We start from the raw sequence: 27,940 nt of genomic DNA, 5'->3' as shown, positions 1-27,940 counted from the left end.
GATATATTTTAACAACTTATTATTCATGAAAATAATTCAATTAAATTAACTAAAATATGAGCACTACTGGTAAAAGCAGATCCGCATTGAAAAAAATTAATGGACAATTTCATTCAATAGAAAAGTTTTTTAATTGTGTAAAGAAAAAGAAAAATACAGACTTCAAAATTATTGTTAACATGGAAACCATGGATCACATTTCAAATATCGTTTAATGAATTAGAAGAAATATATATAAAAAAAATCATAAAAATTCGACTTTATTAAAGCTTTACGGCATGGTTTACATATATAAACTTCACAGCATTTTATATATAAATATAAATGTATAAACAAGCGATTTTATTAAAGTTTCACGGTCTTTTTTATATATAAGCTTCCCGACATTTAAAATTTGAATTTTGATCTAAAGATAGTTTTTTCTCTATATATATAACTTGAAAACAAAGTTGAAAGTGAATTAACATAAGTTAATATTTAACCATTAACTTATGTATTAGTTAGTTATGTACAAACTATGGAAATAGGTGAAATAACAGGACATTTAAAATACTTTAATCTGTCATAAAATTCTATTTTATGGAACCGTAACTAAATTTCATCAAAGGTGGTCAAATATTGCTGAAATAATTTAAATAAATACAAAATAGTAAAAACTAAAATCTAATAATAAACAATATATATTTTTATATATTTATAATACGCCAAAGAATTCATTTCAAGAACCGAAAAAATTTGTTAAAATATCAGAATGAATATTATATCTTTTTTTTCCCTTCGTCTTATAGTTTTTTCCCTCCGTCCCGAGTATAGTTTTTTATTTGGATTATATGTATCTTATAATTGATGGGAAATATGATGGTTTGTATCTCCCTCCCCAACCTTTGACTCTTTAAATTGATTTTATTTATCATAACCTATAGTAATAATAAACCTCTGTAACAAAAATTTCAGGAAACATTTTCAAATTAAAATTTCTATCCTTAAATTTGCATAGATTTAGATAATCAGCTATACTAACGTATTTATAAAGATGATTACATTAATTTAAAATTTTCTTACGATCTATAGGTTCATATTTAAAAATATATGATGGGAGATTTATACATCTGAAGTTTTCTTACCACATGCCACAAGAAACTTCATGCACATCATAAAGTTATGCACAATGCGATATATTCTGAAAAACATTTCATTAAATGATAATAACAATTTCTTCTAAAACAATAAAATGTTTAATATTTTCTTCTCTCTTAAATAATAAAAAGAAAACGATTAGAAACCCATCTTCCTTCTTTTTCTTTTTTTTTTAAGAAATTTTTCTGAATTAAATTTTTTCTAAATTTGAGTTATTTATTGCTTTTCTGAGATTAATAAACATTTTTAAGTCATGTTTTAAGCTATTTAAATGGAATTGTAAAGTCTGAAAAGATTAGCAAAATGAAAGAAGCACTTCAATTATACGAATACGGCAAATAAATTAAAAATTTAATTTGTGTCAGACTCTTCACGTTTAAAAACAGAAAATCATTATATTTCGTTGTTGCATAAAATATTACGAATTCTTTTGATTAAATATATTTAGTTTAGTCATAAATATGCGAAGATTTTAAAGTTTTTTACAAAACTTGATATCATAGTTCATAGCAATTTTCGAACCTATTGTAACAATATTTCCTCTAAATTTGTATTTATTTCTTGTATTATTTCTAATAAGAAGCTTCTTTAGTAAATGTATTATTTCGTGGTAAATATAAAACATTGAATATTAAATAGTGTGGTGAATATTTTTTTTTAAAAATCCAATATCATTCTTTTATTGCATTTAATTGTGCATATAGAATTGCTTAAATAATGCTATATAGTGTGATTGTTGTCAGAGGAGTAAAGACTGAATAATAATTTAGATAAGTAAGTTTTAATTGGTATTGCATATTTCAACATTATTGTAATAAGTTATAATTATTGATAATCGGTGGATTATAATGATAAAATTTCATAATTACTTAAATATATATTAAACTAACATGGTATTTTATAAGAATAATGAATTATAGTAGTTCTTTATAGTTATATTAATTAAATTACGAATATAAATTTATCATTTCATACAGAGGTAGATACAATGGAGGTAAAAAACCACACACTGCTGCATATTTTATTGTCTTGAAAAAAAATGTATTGTTTTAAAAATTTATTCAAAGTCAAAAAAAAAAAAAAAAAAAACTTGCTTCGAAAACAATTTTTAAATATGACTTCATTGTATAGAAATCGATATCGAAAAATATCGGCAGAAAAGAGTTAATATATTTTTTTTTTCTATTTTTAACTATGACATTATGTTGTTAAAATTTGCAGTTATTTTTGACCGAATACTTTTTAGTATTCAAAGTATATCTCATTTTTAAGAATCATATACGAAAAGAAGATGTATCCGTCTCTATTATTAATATCTAGATATTTTTATAAGATCGGTAAAAATGAAAACAAGTTTCAGATTGCGCTAACTTTTAGAAACAGAGACCATTGCGAGGTTGAAACTTGACATCTGAAGTATGATGAAATTTCGAAAGTATATTTAAGATGATTAAAATCTAAAGATATATGTAAGCTGTTTCATAATAGTTATATTATTTTACAACTATTGAACTATTTCATAACTATCCATTTCTTTGTTAATCATATAAGTTATAAAACTCCAAATAAAATTATTTATTTATGGTGCTATTTAAAACCAAGTATTTCAAAACTTATTTCCTTACGTATAAAAATGCAATTCTTGCCTCTTATATCGAAGACGTAACTTGAGATAAAGCAATTTCTCAAGCAACTAATACATTTTGGTTTGTCTGTATTTTTATAGGAATTCTTACCAAAGATATTTTTGTCATTCAAAAACTGATTGCATAATTCTTTAAGAAGATAATTTTACCTTAAATATATAAAGATAGAATATCAGACTGAAATATTTTATACATATTTAGAAATGGCCATTGTATGATTTTAATATAAAAAAATACTTCTAGCAATACATCAGCAGATACCTTTGCTTTTTTTTTTCTCTCAAAGAAAGACAATAATAAAATTTATTTTAAAGATAAGAGTTAAATGTGTCCTTCTATCTTCTGATTGCAGATGCTTAATCTTCATTTAAATAATAACATCATATTTTTGAATTAAAAAAATAAATAAAAGATAGAAGTTTCCGGGCTACATGTAACTATCAATTATTTTCCGTGCGCCTCAGAGTAGTCGATGTGTGATTACCTAACAGTTATTTCCTCGAGTGAAATATTTGTGGTATTAAACTAGTAACTGGTAGAAGTTTTTATTTTCTTGAATGAAAAAAAAAAAAAAAAGATTAAAATTTCTTAAACATGTCAGCAAGAATGGTTTCCTACAATCCTTCTCGCTTACTTCCTAAAAAGATGGCATCGATCTTCCTCACATGAAAATTTAAAACAATGGGCAAGGGCATAAATATCATGAGTATTCAGATTTGTATTAAGTCCAAAAAAATGAACGTTTTGTACTTCGTAGTATAGTGAACAAAGCTAAGCATTTTGGATATCGAATTATACGTTTTCAAGTCGTTTAAAACAAAATTTGACACAAAACTACAGTTTTAATAAGTTCATGTAATAAATTTCCCCGATCCTTGCGTTTTTGAGTGATCATGTTTACGCAAATGCAACGATTGACAGAAGATTAATTTGTGGATGTATTTCATTCAAAATTTGAGGCTTTTAATTGTGTATCATATTTTACCGATTTAGTTTTTTGAAATTCACTTCGACTCGGGCAGACAGACAGACAAACTTCATTTGAATGGATTCCTCTCATCATTTGAAAGAAATCTACAAACTTTCTGCAAAGATCACAAATCAAATTTCATCACCACAATTCGAAACAATTTCGAGGTATGGTGATCATGGAGAAATAAACATAATACGAACTTAGGGAGATCTGAAAAAAGATATTCGTCAAAATCTTGAGTTCGAATTATTTGGTGATTACAATACTTTCTCTTCGTAAAGAAAAATCAAAAGGTTTGAAATATTTCAATGATCTTCTGAAAATAATGTTTTCACCTTTACTAAGAAATCGCCGTTACAAATGTTTGCATCATTTATTAAAATCATAGACAGGAATTTTTTGGGTCACAATATCAACACCATAAATGCTACCCAAGTTTTCCGAAATATACCCTTTTCAAATATCTTCCATTAGTAAATGTCGTTGTTTATCTTTTGGGAAAATTCAAACTTCATATCATTTCAGTTCCACTCGCTATAAACGCGTAATAAAAATATGAGCCCCCACAAATATACTCCCACAATCGCAAATAATGAAAGTGCCACGTGTATGCTTCAACCGAGTCACTCATTTATATGAAGGCATTGTCCAATTACACAACATGAAAATGATGTGCTTTCTGTCTCTGCAATTGATCCGGAGTCAGCGGGATCATGGGGAGGGGGGTTGTGAAAGGACCCCTTTCCCACGAGCCCGCTGCCGAAGGTAAGGTCAGAGACTTCCATTGTGCGACCGCCATTACCTGGACATGGCCAGGAGATATCGATTTTTGGAACGAAAGGTAGAAAAGGGTCTGCAGAATCTCGCGTATTGTGCGTGTGGGAGGCGTTTTTGTTAATGATTCATGCAATGATTCTTGCTTCTGGAACAAGTCTTTTGTGTACAGTGCTGATTAGTCGGATGGTATAATTGGATCTACGCTAGACAACTATTTATGAAGGAAAAAGAGTTTAATATAAGATTTTAAATTAATATTTCAGAAATTCCTAACAGGAGCATAATCTTAAATATCTCTTTAAAAAATAGCTAATAAAGTACAAATTTGAACATGCTAATATAGTATTTTAAAGATAATAACAGAATCTGAAGATTCTTACATATTGTGCGTGTATGAGTAATTGTAATATATTGTAAATTATTCTTCCTTCTGGAACAAGTCTTCCCGCAAACGTCTTTTGTGTACAATGGTGATTATTTGGATGGTATAATTAGATCTATATTAGACAACTATTGTTTGGGGAAAAAACGTTAAAATAAGATTTTTAATTTATTTTCCTGAAGCTTCTAAACAAAAGAATATTCTCTAAATATCTCGTTCAAAAAATAGCTAACAAACTACAAATTTGAACATGCTAATAAAAGATTTTAAAGATAGTAATAAGATCTGAAGATTCTTCGTGTTGTACGTGTAGAAGTTAATGATTCATGTTATGATTCATGCGATGACTCTTAATTCTGGAAAACGTCTTTTCTAAAAGATCTTTTGTATGCAATGAGAATTATTAGGATCGTATAATTGGATCTATACCAGAAAACTGTTAATGATACTAAAAAACACTCAAAATAAGATTTTAAACAGTTTTTTCTGAAACTCCTAAACAAGAACATATTCTTTAAATATCTTGTTCAAAAAATAGCTATTAAAATGCAAATCTGAAAAAATGAAAATAAATATTTTAAAGGTAGCATATGGATCTGAAGATTCTCATGTATTGTGCGCATAGGATTTTTTTGTAAATGATTCATACATTGATTCTTGCTTTTGGGAAAAGTCTTTACAAATAAGTCTTTTACATGCAGTTATCATTATTCGGATGGTATAATCGGATCAATACCAACAATTGTTAATAATAATGAAGTGTTTTAAATAAGATTTTAAACAAACTTTTCTTAAGTTTCTAAACAAGAGCACATTCTATAAGTATGCTGTGCAAAGAATAGCCAACAAAATACAAATTTGTACATGCTAAGAAAATATTTTAAATGTAGCAATAGATATGAAGATTCATATATGCAGTGCGTGTAGATCTTTTTGTTAATGATTCATGCAATGATTCTTGCTTGTGGAATAAACCTTTCCACAAAAGTCTTTTCTGTACAGTAGTGTTTATTCGGATGACATAATTTGATCTATACCAAACAACTATACTTGGAAAAAAAAGGTATTAAAAAGATTTTAAATTAAAATCTTGATATTCCTAAACAAAACTATATTCATTGAATATCTCGCTTAAAAAATAGCCAACAAAATTCAAATCTGAATATGCTAATTAAATATTTTAAAGGTAGTAATAGGATTTGAAGATTCTCACGCATTGTGCAAGTAAAAGATCTTTTTGTTAATGATTCATGCAATGATTCTTGTTTCTGGAATACATCTTTTCACAAAATCTTTCGTAAAGAACGGTGATTATTCGGAAGGTTTAACAAGACTTGTAGAAATGGCTGCTACTGTTTATGAAGAAAAGGATTTGAAGAAAGATTTTAAACTAATTTTCCTGAAGTTCTAAACAATGACGTATTTGCTAAATGTCTACTATAGCTTCTTAATTTTTGTTGGCGTTCCATACAATGATTATTGCTTCTGAAACTCATCTTTCCATAAAAGTATTTGATATATGATTTTTGTTATTAAGATGACATAACTGAATCTGTATAAACGGATTTCAATTGTTTAAGAAGAAAAATTTTGAAATAAAATTTAAAATTAATTTTGCTTACATTCCTAAACAATGCTACATTTTAAAAACTATTTTGTGCTAATAAAGTATAAATAGCTAATAAAGTATAAATTTCAACATTTTGAAAATTAAAAAGATTTTAATAGTAGTAATCGGATCCGAAGAATCTCACGTATTCTACGCATGAGAAACTTTTTATCAAATGATTCATTCGGGGTTCTGAAACAAGTCTTTTTTTTTCTTTTTTTTTTTTAATTCGATGGTGACATAATTGGATCTATAAAAGTAGCTGCAATACTTATGAAAAAAAAAAGGTTTAGAAATCATATTTTAAACTAATTTTTTGAAGTTGTCAAATAATTATATATTTTAAAAATATTTTGTACAAAAAATATGTAAATATAAATCTGGAAATGCTAATCTTTTTTGGTGATGATTCATGGGAGACTTTCAAACTTTCTAAACATTGTTTATACTTTGAATTAAATTTCCAGACTTATTTTCACTTTTTAATACAACTTAAAAAAATGCTTTAATGATAAAAGTTCATTGTGGAACCATCCTTGAAGAGTATATGAAATGTTGCTGTAAATCAATCTCTTTGTATTAAAATCATGCGTTTATGTAATTTAAATATTCAGCATAAATTTGATTTAATCATCAAAAATCTATTTGTAAAAAGTCACTTCAAACTTAATTTAAATTATTTTTTTATAGTTTTGAGCTTTCGTTTTAAGTATTAGTAACATTTTCCTTTACTTCTTACTATTCACCTAAACTTCAGTTCTCAATTACTATGTTGTAATCCATTCGATTATTGAAAAAATCTCTATCTCTGAAGAATTCAATTTAAAAAAAAAATCAGAGGGAGTGGTTTCCTTCAAACTGTCTCGCACACTCATAAATAAAGTCGTTATAGCAGAGAACGTCTTGCATGGTATTTATATACTATAGTTAAGAAATATTGTTTTAAAGAATGAATTTAGAAGTTTTATGGAAATTAGCACATTTTCTAAATTTATTCTGTGATTCTATTCCGAGTTTTTTGGCTATTAATCCTTGGCATGCGGTTAATATTATCCGAAGATCTAATTTGTGTTGTTCTCGGTTTTTCCCAACCGACTGAAAGATCATAAACCAAAATTCGTTTGTCTAATTCAAAGCATTTTTTTTTTTAGTTATCTATGACCTAGACAAACAGACAAATTCCAAAAATGTATTGTTTTTTTAGTCAAGAAGGTCTAAAACGTGGAGATTCTTTAAAATCTGGAGTACTAATTCTTCGACAATTGTATTAATTTCTCTGTGTTTCTTATGAGAAAGTAAAAATGAGACCAACTAATGTGAAATAATGAAAAACTAAGCTTTAATGAATGAACGTTTCTCGCAAAGCAACGCTTTAAAATCACACGCACGCGAATGGCTGAAGCAGCGTTACTCCAATTCGAGCTTTGATGTTTTTGGAAAGCAAAGCCGCGTCTTTAGGTCTGAGCTCTCCTCTGGAAATCCTTCTCCTTGAATGGCAATGTGGGAAGGGGGAGGACCCGGTTGCCATGGCGACCGCAGCGAAGAAGGAAGATGGAAAGAGGTGGGGACAACTTTTACAGTTTCTACATAAATCATTCCTTCCAAGTTAGGAGTTGAAAAGCTTTGCCAATGATTCACTGTGGAGCCGAACTCATGATCATTCGTTAAAAGCGTGTTGTTGTACTTCATCGGTATTATATGTTGTTGCATGCTGTATATACAGGAATCTTTTCTTTTCTCTCCTTTCTTTTCGCTTCTCGTTTCGTATGAATCCCCGCTTGGCATTTTCTGATGATCTTTTCATCTCATTTCTGTATCGGATTAGATAAAAGCAAATTGCAATTAAATTTCTTTAAAAGAAAGAAATATAATCGAGGCGACTTTTCTTTTGTGTCTTCTCTTTGTCTTGTCAGTAATCTAGTTATCAAAACTGCTTCGTGTTTTTGATGAAGACAATGGTTGAATAGAGTATTCGATAATTTTTTTCCCCATCGTTTTGTCTTTTCTGTAAGTTTTTTGAAATTTTTTGGTGATTTTTGAAAAAAAATTAATTTGAAACGCAAGGTCTTATTTTCCTATTTGAACAAGAGAAATGTTAAGGAAATATTTTTTGAAACTTTTAACAATTGTATAGAATTATTTAATTATAAAGTTTGCTATGTAATTAAATTGAAATTTCTTTTCTACGCTATCCTTTTCTACCATTTCGAATTTTTTTTCTTCTAATTCTTTGAAATTTTATATAATTTATGGTAAACTTAATTTGAAATGTAAGATTCTTTTTTAATTTATCATTTCCCCCTCAAAAGATGGGATATTAAGAATGCATTTTCTTTTCTAACAGCTTATTTAAACAATTTAAATATTAACAATTTTTAAACAAATTTAATTAAAACAATTTAACTCCACCTATCATTTTGCCTTCTTAAAATTTTTAGATGATTTAAAAAAAAATAATTCATTTGGAATATATTATATATATATATATATATTAACCAATTAGATATTAACGAGACATTCTTATTTTTTTTTAAATTTCTAATAATTGAACCGAATTATTAGAAATCAAAACATTCATTTATTATGTTGTTTTTCTGAAAAACACAGTATAATCAATCAATCAATAAATGATTTCTATGATTTCTACTTATCATTTCTTTTCTCATCAAATTTATGCAATTTTAAATGATTTTTGAAAAATATTAGTTAGAAATGCAAGATTTTTTTTCCTTTAAACAAATGTATTATACAGTAAATTTTTTAAAACGTTTTATTGAATTAAACTATTTAATTACATGATTAAACTGCAATTTCATTTATATCCCCCTTCCATTATTTCGTCTTTCGTGCGAGTTCTTTGAGATGTTAGAAGATTTTTGAAAAAAAAAAAAAATTAAGTTGAAATCCAAGATTTCTTTCCCTTACTCCCACCTTACTTTAAACTCGTAAAATATCAAGAAAACTGGTTTTTTTTTTTTTTTTTTTTTTTTGAAACTTTTAACAATTGAACAGAAATATTTATTTATGAAGTCAATTATACGATTCAACTATAACTTCATTTACAAAAATAAATTGATTTACAAGAGAAAGTAGAAGTTTATGTAAATATTTAAATTTTAACCAATCTATAAAATTGAGAAATCACATGAAGAAGCAACATAATCCCTTTTGTATAAATTAATATATCGCTCGTTGCGAAATTTTAAACTAATCTACATATCAATATTATAATCTACAAATAATCTACAATATAAAATCAAAGTAATAATTCACTTAAAGGGGAAAAAATGGTTTGGAAAACTTTATTTAAGGTTTTGAAATAATAACAAATGTTACATATAAAATGTCCTGTCTAACTAAAAGGTTAAATAAATGCATACATCAAGGAGTGGTCACTCCGTGATCTATGTCGTTAACCACTTAAATGGTGTGTCCTTTCATCATTTTTGTATAATAAAACATAACATAAATTATCAATTATTCATCGTAAATATTATAAATTGATACAAAAGCTTCGATAATGAGTTTTTTAAGTATTCTAAGTTAAATCAGAATGTTCATTGCGTTAAATATATCTTTAGTATTTCCAAATTAAAATTTTTCATCGAATTATATGTAGTAAAACACAGCTGTGTAACAGTAAAAATTAAATTTTGAATTTCCTTATTGATAAAAAATGAATGATCTCCGTCCAAAAACCGAATAAAAAATTACATTTTTTTTCAGCTAGAATTACTATTAAGAATCATAAATTGATAAAAATTTGAGTAAAGTTTGTGCCGATAACTATGCTTTATGTTAGTTAACAATTTTGGACTCATTTTCTGATTGCTTCTGTGCATATTAAAACTAATGCTTACAAAAATATACATAGTGTCAATTTGGGAAGTAGCCAAAACTGATTTCTTCGTCATTTCAGTCAGCTTCAAATTTTGCGGTAAATTTTGTACCACCTTTATATAATTTCTATAGTCATTAGCGTCTTATTTTGACAACAAGGGTGGAATCATGAAGTGTATGATTACAATTAAATGTATCATTACAATTAATCAACTTCAGAATGAAGTGTATCATTACAATTAATCAAAAAATACTATTTATCATCCTAATGTACTTAAATGTAGTTGATGTATTGTTTCACCCAATCAAGGTATGCTATTTATCATCCTAATCTAGTTAAAAGTAATTGGTACATCTGAGCATATTTCAGATTTATTCAAGCAATCCAATTGATGTAATTAATAATTTAAAAACAAAATCGCTTGATTTGATTGAAGTTTTTCTGCTACAAATTAAAGACTTATAAAAGCGGGTGGTACGTTATGCACCAGTAATAAAATCATTGTATCTTTTTGCGTAGCCTTCTTGAATAGGCAATGATTATAATCTGTTATAGAATCTATAAGCTACTGATGAATATTCATGAAAGGATTTATGTTGAAATTTGTATACTGTATTTTCACCAAGGAAATTACAGTATAAATAATAATTGCGAATTCTAATTAGAATAACAATTTACTAACAAATATAAAAGTGATGCCAAAATTAATATACTTATAAACTTCAAAGTAGTAAAATTCACCAGCAAAATATAATTCGTAATTTAACAAAGTATATTTCGTAATTAATGTAATTTAGTAATTTTAATAATTCGTGTTTTCGAAACAACTGAAAAATCAAGCAATAACTGATTTTTATGAAATTCATTTTTAATCTTTTGGTATTCAAATATGGTAATTTTTACATATTATATCACACATTGGTATAATACACAGAAAATTTAAATCATAGAAGAAGAATTAGATCATATCTTGTATTAGCATGAACAATGAAGGATTTATGCAATTTGTAATTCATTATGAGGATACTTAATAAATTGATCAATCGAATTTCAAATTTTAGCATCAAAATTAGTCATTTCTTTTATAACTTTATCAATAAGTTAATATTATCTATATTTTTTTTGTTTCATTACTTTCTGAAAATATACGGTTTTATTTATGTACACACTCTTTCATATTTATTATTAGGAGAGATCAATTTGATTTCTGATTCAGATTTCATAAAAATTATCAATTTATTTTAATTTTGTCAATACGTTAACGATTTATTTATTTTATTTTTTGTTTTAATAACTTCCAGAAAATGTATGTTTTTATTTATTTATACATACGTTCATATTTATTATTAATAGTGATCAATGCACGTGTGTAAGCAATGTTATTTAATCAGACACTCGGGACTTAAAAATACCTAAATGAATGTAATGAAATAGAAAGGAACTTGACCATTTGTACGTGGTAAAATGTTAATATTATAAAATATTTTTACATTTTTATTTATTTAGTAATTTGGTTCTAGGCAGCTTCTTAGTTGGAAAACCGACATTAGACTTCGATTATATGACTCGCGTTAACTATGCATAAGAAAAAATATTTTTACAATTTTATTTATTTGGTAATTTGGTTCTAGGCAGCTTCCTAGCTGGAAAGCCGATGCAAGGTACATTACTTCTTGTATCTTGGAGATCTTTTTTTGTAAAATTGTAAATAAAATGTTATTTTATGACTCTTTTAAAGTTATAAACGAAATTTGATTGAATTGCAAACGTGGCATCGAACATGAGAAAACTGCATGAGAATTCGAAGCACTTCCCCATCTCTGATACGTTTATGAAAGTCATGTATAGCCCCATGTCAATATTTAGTTATAAAAAAAAAGGCTTTTGTGTATGTAAAATTATGTTTTTTCAGGAGATACCTATTTAGATTAAGTCAAAAAAGCAAAACTTATCTAAATATAAAATTTGATACAAATCGTTAGAGCACTTTCCGAGATGCATGAAATGAATTTATATATATATATATACACACAAGAATTGCTGATTTAAAGTTAATAAAATAATACAACTCGAGTTAGCTAACTAAGAGTTTAAGAATTAACTAGTTTAAGTATAAGAAAATTTAGTACAGTAAAACCTCTAACTTCTTAGCCCACGACTTCTGTGTCCTGGAAGTTAGCCAATTTTCTTCCATATCCCGCGATTTTCTTGGGTTAATGCGCTTTTTTTTACTATTACAGATTTAAATTCTAACATTGGATAGCATATTATATAATAGGTTGCTTCATATTAAAAATATTTGAACTTGTCTGAAAATATAGTTTTCAAATAGTGAATTTTTTTGTTCAAAAAATTGGCAATCAGAAGTTTAAAGTTAAGATTCAGTGTCATCCATGGGATTCGAGAGGCTGGTCTCTCTTGGCTTTTATTCCATGTTGGAAAAGGGGTTTAACCTGCTCCCAGATAATGGCTGTATAGAAGCTCGATTGCGTGACACTATGGCGTTCTCTCATTCGATCACGCGATGCGACGATTTGTCGGCTACTTTGATGATCCCCGCCATCTTTTCAACTGACTTCCTGATGCCGCCGGCCCACCAGATGTAATTACGAAGATTTATAGTTATTTGTAAAACTACCGAACCCTCCCTCTCTGTCCAATCATTCACACCCCATCTCCTTATTACGGATGTGACTGATCTATGTGTATGTGCATGCATGGCATGACGTGGTAAGTGGTGGTTCATTAGTAACATTAAGTGTTGATATGTGTATTTTCTTTTTATTGATTGTTAACAAAATTCAACTAATGTGAAACCCTAAAATCGTAAAATTCGAATATTTGTTAATATTTATATATTGGTTATTAACAAAATTCAACTAATGTGAAACCCTGGAATCGTGTAAAATTTGAATATTTGTTAATATTTATATATTTTTTTGTTAGTTATTAACAAAATTCAATTAATGTGAAACCCTGGAATCGTGTAAAATTTGAATATTTGTTAATATTTATATATTTTTTTGTTAGTTATTAACAAAATTCAACTAATGTGAAACCCTGGGATCGTAAAATTCGAATATTTGTTAATATATATATATTCTTCATATTGGTTATTAACAAAATTCAACTAATGTGAAACCCTGGAATTGTAAATTGGAATATTTGTTAATATTTATTCATTCTTTTCTATTGATTACTTATAAAAACTAAACTAATGGGATCGTAAAATTTGAGTATTTGTTAATATTTATATATTCTTTTTGTTGATTACCTATAAAAACTAAATGAAAATGTAAGCATGGATTGACCAAATTTGGCAATTTGTTGATGCTTATATTTCTTTCATTGTTCATATATTAAAATTAAGTTCAATTGTAAGTTTGGGATCTAATAAATACGGATATTTGTTGATGATTATATATATATATATATTCGTTATTACTTATTATATTTAAACTAAATTGTTGCAACAACTTATAATAAATGAAATTTAGTAAGTCAAATTGTTATTAAAATTGTAATTCAACATCAAATTTTGGTTTAAATCGCTCAGAAAAGAGTTTAAAATACAGACTCCATTTTGTTCACTATTCTACAGAGACAAAACTCTTGTATGCGGAATTCTGGAGATAATAATCTGAACACGTTTAGTATTTACGACATTAATTTTTTATATGACAATTTTTATGCTTAAGAGTCGGAGAATAATTACACGTTTCTCAAAAAGTTTGCGAAAATTTCGGATAGATCACTTCTGCTGGTTTTGGAAAAACACGTTTTTATTGACAAGCGAAAAAATAGATATTTTTCAAAAGTGTATTTTAATTTTCAAATAATAAAAACATTACATTTAATAATTATGATAATTACAACAAAAGGCATTTTAATTTATTTAGAATTTATTCTTCAGTTTTTTTTTTTTTAAATTTTTTAATTTTAATTTAATTTCTGTATAATATGTTTTTTGCACATACAAATCACACGATTAAGTTCTGATTTCTTTAATTTTATCATTCGCAGTTTGTGATCCTCTCCATGTCAGAATCAGACTCTTCGTCCCAGGCATCCGTGGTAGGGCCCTTACTTATTATTTCCACTTTATATAAACCTTTATTAAACCTTAATTATTATTTCCACTTTATTTAAATCTTTACTTATTATTTCCACTTAATTTTAAGTTTACTCTTCATTTAGTACAGATCTTCTTCATTATTTACTGAACCGATATTTTTTCTTGTTCATTAAAGGGAATTTTTATTAATTATATTATATATCTAATTAATAAGTTGAGCATTTATGACATTTTTATTTAGCAAACATATATTGAATCTATGAAATTAAAATTATATATAGCATCTTTTTATTTAGTGAAGTGATATTGAAATTTATACCAATGAAAAAATAGCACTAAGATCACGGATATTGTCCACAAAATTTTTCTTCATAATATCAAATAATAATTGTATAATGAATTCGTATTCATATCAAGGCATTCGACTATAATTATTTATTGTAATTTTATTTAATAAGCTGATTTCGAATATCAAAATTCTTAGTGCATTCTTTATTTTATTGTTGTTCATTAATAAACAATGAATAAAAACTTTTAGAGTTGTTTGGATTTTAGAGGTTAAATGGTACAGCAGTCATAATTCCTCTGCATACAGACAAGAATATTGTGGGTAAATTTAAGAAATTAAATCTCTGGTTTTGTTGAAAAATATTTTTCACGGCATTTATTGTCCATAAGATTTTTTTGACTTCAAAAAATGTATTTTAAATGATCTTCTTGAGTTAAAAAATTTCCAAAGCAAGTGATATCTTGTCATTTACATAAATTTACTCTATTTCTTATTATAAAAATTATTTTTATATTCAGCCATTGTATTTTGTAGCATGCATCAATATTAGATATTTTAGAGCAAAGAATTTTGTACATATTCCTGATGACGATTCAATAAACTTATCTATTGTAATTTGCTACTTACGTAATATTAAATTGAATATATATATTATTAATCTAATTTAAATCTTAATTAATTTTCTAAATTTTATCTTATGTTAACTTCACTCTAAAAGGCTCTCTTATTTGCTGATCCAATTCCTACTTTTATTTAATATTTTTTAATACGCACTCTGGACAACTGATGACTTTTGCATTTCCGACACTCAGAATGAAGGGATAAAAATCCCCAATGCTTACAACATTCTTTTATAGATACCTAAGATTCCCTTTCCTAAGTCTACATGTGTCAAAGAAATCCCTATCAGAATCTCATAGTAAAATCACTGAAGGGAAAATTTTCTGCTATTTTTTTTTTCTTGCATCGTGATGTAAAAAGACGACGTCATTTTATCATTGCTTCACTTTCTCCCCGTACAAATTATGCTCTCGTGGTGAAATAAATCGAAGTTAAAATTTCAAGTTTCTTTGTTTTTGTCTCGCATCTGCTAAATTATGTTTAGATATACATATATATACTGAATTCAGTATATTTATATAAGCTTATTAAACTAATTTTATGATAAAAAATGCTTTACTATTTTATAATCGAGCCGTTAAGTTTCATAAGCATATAATGACATTATTTTTATGGAGATTCAAAGCACAATATGTATAAAGAAAACATATTCTAACTATTGTCTCCTAAAGGGTTTTGGGCGCCTTTGCCTAATTTTTAGATTTATTAGGTTTCTTCATTATAAAGTAATCCGTTCTCTAGAAACTGAATTGATTTGAGAAACCTTCTTTAGTTAAAACAATTTTCTAAAATTTATTTAACAAATGTATTAAATTAAATATTCCAATATACGTCGTTAATCAGAACTTCATTTGCGCGTGAGGTCTTGAGAAAATTCTTCGTAAGAAAATGAGGTTGAGATTTTTGTTTAAGAAAGTTTAGCTTTTATCCAAATCTCAATAAAATTACTGATCATCAAACAACAACCTTGAATAATTTGGAAGCTTGTTCGCGTCTATTTGTAAGTTAAATGCCTTACAAGTTCACTCAGAAACTTGCAACTCTGTTTTGGGACAAATTGACTTAAGACTCCAAATGAAAATCTTTCAGGATTAACTGATTACATTTGCATCTTTTTTATTGAATGTAATATATAGACTCTGGAGTATCATCGGATAAAATTAATTTAAGAATCTCATGTTGTTATTTAAAATCATTGAGATGAATTTGCTTTATTTTCTAAAAAATAAGAAGTGTATTTCAAGTTTCAGCGTAGAAAATTAAAACGAACAAAATTAAATCGAGCTAGAGGTAGCTGATAGGAACATTCCAGGTCCTTTGAAATCGAAAAACTAATTACTGTGTTTCAAGAACTGGTGTGAAAGATTAATAGAACTGAAATCAAGTCTAGCTAGAAATGATTAATAGGAAAATTTCAGAACTTCTGAAATTTGCCTTTTTTAACAATATAATCTTTTGAAAATGGTAGCTAAATACAGTAATTCTAAAAAATAGTACAAAAACAACAAACAGTTCTAATTAATTGTGAAAAAGAAATATAGTCAACTTCATCTTACTATATCAGGCTCAATTAGAAATTTCTGAGATATTTAGATTAATCAAGGATTGCCTTTCTTGTTCAATGAGTTAAAAAATTTAACTAATTATATGATATAGAAATAAAATAATAATACTTAAGATATACTTAATTAAATAATAGTAATTAATAATAAATATAACGATTAATAATAATATAACGATAATAAAGATAATACTTAATCAATAATTAAATTCTGATACTTAAATATATCACTTAATAATCTCTGTTATTTGGTATATGTTTTAAGAATATGAAGTTTATAGAATACATTTTAAGAATGAGGGATTAAAAAGTGTATTGGCCAGGAAATGTTGTAAAAATAATTCATCTGGCAGTTTTTAAAAAAATTATTCCAAGGATTTAATTAATAATTTACGTAAAAAAAAAAAAAAAAAAAAAAAAAAAGCTCTAAAAATAAAGCATTTTTTTTAGGCTGATGAGAATTAAAGAGAAAAACAAACAAACAAACAAAAAAACTGTTTCATTTAAATATTTTTGCTTTAGAACTGTAAATAACAATAATGCTTTGCATTGTAAATATAATACCACTTTGTTATTGATAACTACACTCTGACCAAAATCTTTATTCCACAGAAAAATAAAATGAAAGGCTCATTTTTTTTTTCACTTTTTATAAACACTTAAATGACATTAAACATTACTGTTATGATTTTCATATTCCCTTTTAAAATTAGATTTTTTCTAGAACTCTTTATTTTTTCTTAATAATTTTATAAACTAATGTTGTTGCTGCGACTTAAGGCACTTTACAAGCCCGCTGACAGTTATCTGTCAGCGATTTAAGCCGAGTGAGTGTCTCTTATTCTTTCAGTAGCGTCAACTAGGGCCAAGAGTTCGATTTAGCTAATTCATGCGTCACATTCGCTTGCCCAATCCCTTTCTACAGGAGGGAGGGGGGCATTCACACACCTCACAGATAGAATATAGAAGAAGAAAACCATGCCCGCACCGGGGCTAGAACTCGCGGCGCTCAGATCATGGGGAAGATGCGCTACTCCTATTCCAGGAAGCCGGCTTATAAACTAATGCCTCATCTAACTGACTGCAAAATTCCTGGTATCAGTTTTCAATTTTTTTTTTTTTTTTATGGTGTGATAAGAATATTGCTTCATATAAATTCCATGTTTTAAAGAAGAGTTCATTGGAAGTTTCATTTTGCTCAAGCATTTTTTTCTTCTTATTATAAATATTTAAACTAAAATATTAAACATTATTTTAATACTTTTGGTACCTTTTTTTTGTTATGACATATTTAAAATTTTTCTTGCCCTTGTATTTTTTAAAAATTATTTAGTAAACCAATTTCGTATTCAATACATTGTAGATATCTTAGATTTATTTTTCAGAGAAACTGCTTCTTTGATGTATATTTGTGCAAAATATTTCTGTACCCGAAAAATAATGGCTAAAAAACGCATATATGCTGTAATTCAAAATTTAATTCTGATCCTAGTCTGCTATATCGTAGTTAGGTCACAGAAAGATCAACAAAAGTCACTGAATTCATTATTATTTGCTGAAATTTATTACTACTAGAAAACTAAATACTCAAACCCTTGTTTAAATATTATAACTGACGACTGAAAATTCAGTTATAATCGAAACCAACCATGTTATAGTAAAATATCATCTACAAAAAATAAAATTTCTCTTCATTAAATACTCCAAGACATGCCTACGTATCATAAATGAGAACTAAACATTTTATTCTAATCGAAACCGGTGACATGACAACATGATATAGGATTATCTACGAAAATCAGCTCTTGTTATTTGCAAAATTCTCATAATCAGTGGTTTGAAAATTAGAGAATAGATGTCGTTTGTTGATAATTACTCTCTCCAACAAGATTAGGTAAAATATACTTTCACCAACTTCGCTTCCCAGCCTTTTGTGCACTTTTCTCCATTTAATAAAAACAATCGTTGGTCTATTTTATATATATATAAAAATATATTACTTAATCTAATTTAAATCCTAATTAATTTCCTAATTATTATGTTAATTTAACTCTTATTTATTTCATTCTAAAATGTTCTCTTATTTTCCTGATCCAATTGTCATTTTTATTTAATTAATTCTGCATAAGCTTTATGAAACTGCTGGTCCCAATATTTTCTCAGGCTCCGAGTGTAAGGATAAAGTTCTTTTTTAAAATTAAGATTAAAATTCCCTTATTTACTTATTAAAACTTACTTAAAATTTCCTTTCCATAAAGTGACGTGTCAAAGAAATCCCTATTATAATCTCATAGTAAAATCACTGAAGAGAAATTTTTTTGTCTCTCCTGCTTTTGTGTCGCGATGTAGACTGGTGTATTTTTTACCACTTATTCTTTGTACTTAAATTATTTCTCCCGTGGTGAAATAAATCGAAGTTAAAATTTCAAAAGTTTCTTTTTCTCGGCCACTCAACTGCTAACATATATGAATATATAAAACAGAAAATTTAGTCCTAATCAAAATCGGCTATATTACAGCATGATATAGGATTATACATGAAAGTCAATCGTTATTTTCAAAAATCTCATAATCAGTAGTTCACATATTAGAGAATGGATGTCATTTGATAGCGCTTATCTACTCCAACCAAATTAGGTAAAATATAGTTTCACCGATTTCGCATCCCAGCTATTTGCACACTTTTCTCCATTTGCAAATATCTTTTTATTAATGAAATCCAAATTGGGGAGTAGATGCTTCGTGGTAGTAATTACTTTCCAAACTAATCTAAATCAATAATCCAAACCAATCATATATAGAAATTATATACAGTAAGATATAGGACCATTTATGAAGGTTAGACTTAATTATTTGCAAAAATCTCTATTAGTGGAATCCAAATTGGAAAGCAGATGTCTTGTGATAATAATTAACTTCCCCACCAGAGTTAGCTAAAATATATTTTTAAGAGACTTCGCTTCCCAACTTTTTGTACAACTTTCTCCATTTAATTCAAATACTCTTGAGTACGCAGCCGAATAGCGAAACAAAAAAAAAAACGGACCTAGCGCGAACAATCGATAGCAAAATGTGGCTAAACAATGTGCTCCTATGACTTGCTCTAACTTTACCAGCATTACCCAATAAACATGCACTATCCAGAAGGGGCAAATGCCCCTTGCGGTTACTTAGCAGAAATCAATGCTAGGTGAGTGCTCCAGTGACTGCCATCCATTTACTGCCCCCAAAGACAGGCGAAATGTTGCTATGGCTGCATTAAGCCACGCCGTCTATTGATCGCTAATAGGTCTATAAGCTTATTTAACGGTGGCTTTGGGGGGCGTGAGGCTTTAATATTGGATCAACGGAGGGTTTTTGCGCTGACAATGGGAAAGGAATCCGTTCCAAAATATCTCTCCCATTTCAGCACAAGCTTTTATTTTGCTTTGTCTTCAAGATTCGCTTTAAAAGCCGCAAGAAAAAGAATATTAAATTCTTCAGGAGTTCCAGATATCTTCCTTCTTTGTACGTCTCAAGCCCAGAGGAATATTTATACCTCTTTATATATGGCCTTTGATTTTTGTGAGTTACATGTGTTGTTAATTCGAAGTGTTCCATTTTCTGAATTTTTTCCTTAATAAAGGAAATAATTCGTCACTATTCACGTGAAAATTATATATCCGAGAGACTTTATTGATTATTATTTTTGTTTCGAGATACAAAAATGATAATCCTCCTTTTTGTTAATGATATTAGCTTTTCATATAATCAAGTCTGGTCATATGAAAACAATAATGAAAGGACGGGTGGTTTTTTTAAAATAAAAAGTTATATTAGGGAAGAAATATTTCAAGATATCCCGATATCTTCCTTTAAATTCCTGTCTCAAGCTCAGAGGATAATGTATCTCTTTGTATTTGGTTTTTGACTCCTACGATTTGCGCGTGTTGTTAATCTGCAAGCTTGCTCGAACATATTTCATTCATTTCTCTAAAAGAAAAAAAATTCATTACTACTTTGGGGAAATTTCATGACTCTAATGATTATTATTTTTGTATCGAGATATAAAAATGATAATCCTCCACTTTGTTAAGGATATGGTCTTTTCCGTTCTATCATATCTGAACATAAAGAAATAGCAATGAAGGTACTTTTCTTTTAATGAAAAGGTTTTTAAAACACCTGCAAAAAATAATCATCAATTCTTTAGAAGTTACAGGTATTAAATTCTTCAGAAGTTACAGATATCTTCCTTCCTTGCCTGTCATGAGGCCAAGAGGATTACTTATATCTCTTTGTATCTAGTATTGAACATATAATTATTTCGTTTTTTGTAAAAGAAACAATTTGATATATTTGTCGTGAAAGTTCAGTGTATGTAAGACTTTATTGATTATTATCTCTGTATCGAGATACAGATTTTTTTTTTCATTTTTTAATCTCTGATCATAAAGCAATGGAAATTTTACTATTATCACTATAGTTTTAGTTAAATATATTTAGAAAAAAATAGAAATTAATGTTAATTTTGCATAAAAACCTTAATAAAAGCATGGAAAAACGTTCATTTTATATAAGAGCCTTAATAAAAGCATTAATTTTAATGAAGGCATAAAATTTTTTTATGTACCATTGAATTATTGCTTATAAAGGAATAAATCAAAGACTGATAGCTATTCTGTGTGCGCTCATCTGTCTCTATGGCACTTTATAGGATTTGTCCATAATATCAGTATTATGTTCAAATGCTTATAAAGAGCAATATTATTATGATATATGCGGGCTGTTTCGCATATATCACAATAATTAAAGATTTTTTCTTCCAAAATCTATCATTTTGGTCCAATATTGATGAAATTTACACATAGGCACTTAGTTTTTAATACCTTTCTGCTATATTCCGAAAATATTATCGCACGAAAGAAATTTTTACAGTATACTAAAATTTAAAATTTTATATTTAAATGATAGCAATTTCTTCTCCGTACCTTTTCTTCACTAAATTTAATATTTTTTTAAAAAATTTAATTTGTTGCATAACTTATAAAAATGTTTTTCATTGTGATGAAATTCAAATTAAATTAATCCTTCCAATAAATGAAACAATCACTTACTTTCGCCAGCATTAAAATTAAGATAAGCAATTGGTTCCTTTTGGCATAAACAGCAAAACAGAAATGTCACTTTCACTTGTAATTTGTAATATGTACACTTTTCAACTTGCATGGACAAATAGAAAGATGGAATTTTAAACAAATGCATTCTGTAATGATATTTAAACAGCCGTGGAAGTAAGTTTGTCATCAAAGGCGGTTGATATTAAATAAACGAACGTATGAGAAGTAATCGAAATACTATTAAATCACTCCTGTGATGTTTCAACCACCATATTCGAACTACATGAAATTATGACTCACTTTGTTGATCTGTTCATCACAGAGAACTCAAACCTATTCCTCAACGTTATCAAACGAAAATTGCTAATCTCTTTTATCTGCCCATTTAATGAAGCGAGTTTCAGAAAACCTCTATTTAAAACAACATACATCATTCCCTAGTCACCCTTGTGCACAGATCACTTAGAACGAAATAAAAACAAACAGACAGACACCGAGCTAGCTATCAATTACACCCAACTTCAAAGCGGCCGATAGCGGCACTTTCTCCAGTATTATTTTACTCGCTACTTTCACTCATAACTCAGACTGAGCGAGAGTGAAATATAAATTTCACTTTGCATAAAATTTTTCAAGAGCCTCCAGTCTGACTCGCTAAATAATAAAGAGCTCATTTGTGAGCTCCTACCTATGAGTTTTATGCTTACCGTGAGTCAAAGGGGAGAAGCTAATACACCGGGATGAAAGCATGTTCACATTCACAATGAGAATTCCATCTAAGTTCAGAAACTACTGCTGCAATTAGAATGCTAGGATCCTTTGATGCGATAAAAATTTTAAGTAGGTAACTTTCCATCCAAATGGAGTTCTCAGTTGGACGAAGTTTAGAGGGAGAGAAGAGAGCAGATTTTGGATTCTATATAAATATATTCTCTGTATATGCATCCCTATCGTCGAGCGATATAATAGGAGAAATTATTCAGAGAGTTACACCAAGTGTTTCAGCATGAATACGTAATGAGAATAATTTTGAATCCGATATTCCGACAGCAGGCGTTGTTTCTCTTAGGGATAATGAATCCGAGAATATTGAATAGAGACACTTTGAATAATTTTCTTTGTATTAAAATTCTATTCTTGATTTATTAAAATGAATGAAAGTTAGAAAAAAAAAAGACTTTTCTGCTTATTAGTTCTTTATGTTATAGTCTTTCAATTCAAAAGATCTGATAATTAAGAAAGTTCAATTGTCGCAGATGACCAAATGTTTCATAATTATTTTTATGCAAATACATTACTATTGTTTTTGAATTCATTTTATTGAGTACAGATACTTTACATTTTATTTCATTAAATTGTGCTCTTTATCTTTGAATGCTGTTTAGTGTTACGGTCCACGGAGTTTTATTCTTGATTTGATTTCTTGAACGTTTGAATAATTTTTAAAAAACCGATTCTATTTGCTTTTATTAATTTTTTTCTCATTTTTCATTCATTTTTATAACAAAAATTCTGAAAATTAAGAAAATTCACTCGTTACAGATGATCATAGTTAATTTTATACAATATATAATTATTGTTTTTCAATTCCGCGTTTGTTTTATTGTGTAGGCTTAATTTTACCTTTTTATCTTTGAATTATATTTAATGTTACGGTACAAGAAATTTTATTCTTGATTTTTCTGAATAATTATATACGTATTTAAAAAAAACAACGATTCTATGTGCTTTTATTATTTGTTTTCTCATATTTCATTAATCCTTATGGCTGAAATTATAACTAAGAAATTGTTATTGTTAATAATAATCAAAATTTTCCTAAATATTTTTTTTACCACATAGTATTACCATTTTTAAATTATGTATACTAATACTAAAGACTATTCTTGATTTATTAAAATGATGAAAATTTTAAAAAAATCGCTGCTTGTTGTTAGTTTGTCATATTATAGCTTTTCAATTAAAAAAATATGATATTTACGAAAGTTCAATTGTTACAGATGACCAAAATTTTCATGATTATTTTTATACAATTACATAATTATTGTTCTTAAATTGCGCGTTTTATTTTATTGAGTTTTCTTAAATTGTATTCTTTATCTTTAAACGATATTTAGTGTTGCAGTTTATGGAATTTTATTCATGATTTTTCTGAATGGCTCAATAATAATAATAATAATAAAAGCGGTTCTATGTGCTCTTATCATTTGTCTTCTCATATTTCCTTAATCCTTATTGCTGAAATTATCAAAAAGAAGTAATTTCAGTTGTTATTAATAATCAATATATTCATAAATATTTTTCTTATCATATATAATTATTATTCTTAAATTATGCATACTATTACTAACCTTCAGATTATTCAAATCATTTTATATAAAACGTTATTTAGTGTTAAGGAATTTTATTTTCGATTTTTGTGAAAGACTAAAGAAAAAAGATGATTCTGTGAATTTTATTACTTATTCTCTCATATTTCTTTAAATGTTATGACTGAAAATATAATAACTAAAGAAATAGAATTATTACGAGTAACCATGATTCTCACGATTATTTTTATTAATCATTGTTCCCATTAAATTATAACCTTAAAATTCATATATTCATGTTAGAATGTTATGATTATCGTCATTTTTTTATTTCCGTGTTATTGTTTCTTCAGATTTACTTTAATAATTATAACGCATTGAATAAACATAATTAGGATAATTTTCTCGCCGTCTGATTATAAATTCTATAATTTTTAATTTATCAATTTTTTGATAAATCAATTCTCATTTTTTCTATCTATAAATTTTTTGATAATCAATTTTTCATTATCAATTTTTTGATTGTCTTGGAATGAAAAAATATCAATTTTTTATCTTAAAAATTAATAATTATACATTTAATAATTTAATGACCTTATAACTGAAGATGAGGGTGTTTTTAATAATTTATTATTATTTTATTTATTTTCTGAATGTATGTATTATATTTAAAAATTATTGTTTTATTGTTTGATGAGGCTCAAATTTAATTAAAATTTAAACGGAACATTCTTTTTTAAATTTTAAAAAATAATAATACTATCCTCTAAAATAAAATCTCAATTATCCCAAAAAATTGATAACTGAGATTTATATATTATTCATTGGCGTGATTAGTTCGATTATTATTTTATTCCAAGTTTTTGTGTATATGCTAGGTGAAAGTGATTAATCGATTATTATTAATAATAATCCCAGATTTTATTAATAATAATGAGTATTTGTTAAAAATATCTGGTCAATGAAATAAAATGATTTATCACTTTAACTGGCTATAATTAATAAAAAAATTAATCACAATTATCATAACGTTTTAAAAAGCAGATTCTTAATATGGGCCTTTAATGCAATACTACGTCTTCCCCCTTAAGGAGACAATTCATACACGAAATGATTCATCATCTGCTATTCAAAAAATAAACCGAGTTACTCACTTAATTTTTATTAAAATTGAAATGCGATTATAATTGAATAAGATTTATCAATAAAATAATAATTATTTTATGGAATAAGATTTCGAAAATTGTAGCAAGAAACTGAAAACTGAAATGTATATATATTTTTCAGCTGCTTGATTAGTTTAATTCTTATTTCATACCAAGTTTATGTGTATATGTTAGGTTAATGTGATTAATGGATTATTAGTAATAATAACCACAGATTTTATTATTAATAAAAAGTATTTATTAAAAATACCAGGTCGATATTATTAATAATAAATTAATCATATTTATCATAACATATCTAACATTTTAAAAAGCAAATTCTCAATCTGAGCCTTGAGCGCATCACTACATCTTTCCCCTTGGAGGGATAATTCATACATGAAATGATTAATCATCTGCTATTCAGAAAAATAACCGGATTATATACTTCATTTTTATTAAAATTTAAATGCGATTATCATTAAATAAGATTCACGCAGTTGAACTGAAAACAATTTACTGAACGAAACCAATCGAAATCTCATTTCAGCAGCGAATACACAAACGAAATTAAAACCGGAGTGAAAAATTATCTTCTTTAAGCCCATCTAGATATGCATTAGTCCCTCCATAAGACCCAAGAGACCATTTTGTTAATTATTACTTCGCTGTGTGAAAAATAATACCTCAGCCCAGGATTAAATCCGCGATATGTAATACTTGTTTAATTGAAAGAAGGAAAACGCCTGCGAGCTTTTAGTTTTCATGGAAATAATCACTTTCAGTTTTTTAAGGTTAATTTTAGGAATTGCATTCGCGCGTAACCATAACTGGTACGCTGAACCTCAAGGGTGTAAAGCTAGGCAGGATTTTCTCTCCACTGTATAGCCTAGATATAGCAAAGCGCTCTTGCGACGGATAAGTGCATTTGCTGGTCTTTGCGCTGCTAATTAATTTTCAACAACAAGATGCTGGAATAAGATTTTTGAGTATTTTTATCTAAAGTAAATTAAAAAACATCTTGTTACGGTTCACCTGCGGTGCAGAATCTCAGCTTGCAAGTTTGGGGTGGAAAAAGAACAGAAAAAAAAAAGTAATTTTTAATGCAGCTTGATTAACTGAGTTTTTTTCACGCGCCTGAAGATGAGGTTATAATATAATTTGCTCTTCGAGGAGTCTTTCCCTTCAGAAATTTAACGGTCCTTGTTTGAATTTTTTTTTTAACAATTTCTGCGGTAGTTGTTAAATGATACTTCAAAACTTTGTAATCTGGTATCTGAAAATACCTTTATTGATGAAGGTTTACGTTAGGATAGGAAAGTTTATGCAATCAAAATTAATTAAAATTGACACGAATTCAACAGAAAATACCTCGCGAGAAACTATTCATTCAAAACCGGTGCTAAATGAACACATGGAAATGAATGAAATATTTTCACTCTGAATTCTTGCAGATATTTTTCTTAATACGGAGAAAAGGAAAATTATTTTAATAAATATTTAATTTCATTTTGATGTAAATTTTAAAAATGCTATGAATTATTATTATTTTGAATCTTATAAAAATTTTCACAGATAAATGACAATCACAAAAATGAAAAACTATTGCTACTTATATTTTTGGACTGTTATTGTACTATTACGTAACAACTTTGTATCGAAGATTGATGCTACCCGATTTTGACTTGAAAAATTAGTTGAAAAAACTTTTAAAATTAATTATAATACTTTATCATAAATTACATATTCAACTTTCTACAACAGCACTTTAGGCACGTGTCATTCACAGGTCATGTTATTTATTTTAATTATTATTACATGCATGATTTTAAAATATTTTTTATAAATAGGAAAAAAATTTTAAAAAAAATAATTAGGAATATAAATATACTATGTGGCAAATAATTTAGATGCATAAGTGATATAAAATTTTATATTTTTAGTGAAGGAAAAAAAAAATAAGGTAATCTATTGATAGAAAAAAATATTTTTAATTCTGATGACGATTTTTAAAAAAAAAACAATTTATAAATATAAGAGTTGCATTAATAAACTGAGCAACCATTATTTGTTCGGCAAATAATCATTTTCATAAAAGATAATTTTTAAAACTGTTATGCAAAACTGAATTCCATACCATATATTAGCACTGCATTTCAATGTTAGAAAAAGAGAATGATTTTAGCTAGAAAAATTATAGTTATTTGTAGTACAAATTACATTACTCTTTTATTTTTAGCATTTTCTCTTCTTATATTGCATTTTAAACAACATAAAATTTTTAAAAAAAAAAACGTTGTACAACTTGTTTAGAGCCCATAAAATGTATAACTATTTAATTATTGTTATATTAGAGTTAGAAATAAATAAAAAGGAAAATAAATCAATATTCATGTATCGGATACATTAAATATTCTATATATTTGGTTTTGTTATATGATACATCAGAAAACTTTAGGTTTATGCAATCTTGATC

General features: G+C 27.0%; 1 protein-coding gene across 2 annotated transcripts in view; it reads left to right on the top strand.

Moving 5' to 3' along the window:
* LOC129962118 (insulin gene enhancer protein ISL-1-like) overlaps nucleotides 1-27,940 on the top strand; it is a 170,365-nt gene that overhangs the window by 103,819 nt on the left and 38,606 nt on the right. The window contains exon 5 of one of the 2 annotated variants that reach the window (XM_056075851.1): nucleotides 14,389-14,439. The exons of the other annotated variant lie outside the window; for it this stretch is intronic. Coding sequence (XP_055931826.1) covers nucleotides 14,389-14,439 — 51 coding nt within the window. The remainder of the gene's footprint in view (nucleotides 1-14,388; nucleotides 14,440-27,940) is intronic. 2 annotated transcript variants of the gene reach the window in all.

Source organism: Argiope bruennichi, chromosome 2 (genome assembly GCF_947563725.1).
Source record: "Argiope bruennichi chromosome 2, qqArgBrue1.1, whole genome shotgun sequence".
NCBI lineage: Eukaryota > Metazoa > Arthropoda > Arachnida > Araneae > Araneidae > Argiope > Argiope bruennichi.
Note: the sequence above shows the minus strand (reverse complement) of the source record. Positions and strands in the feature narration are given on the sequence as shown.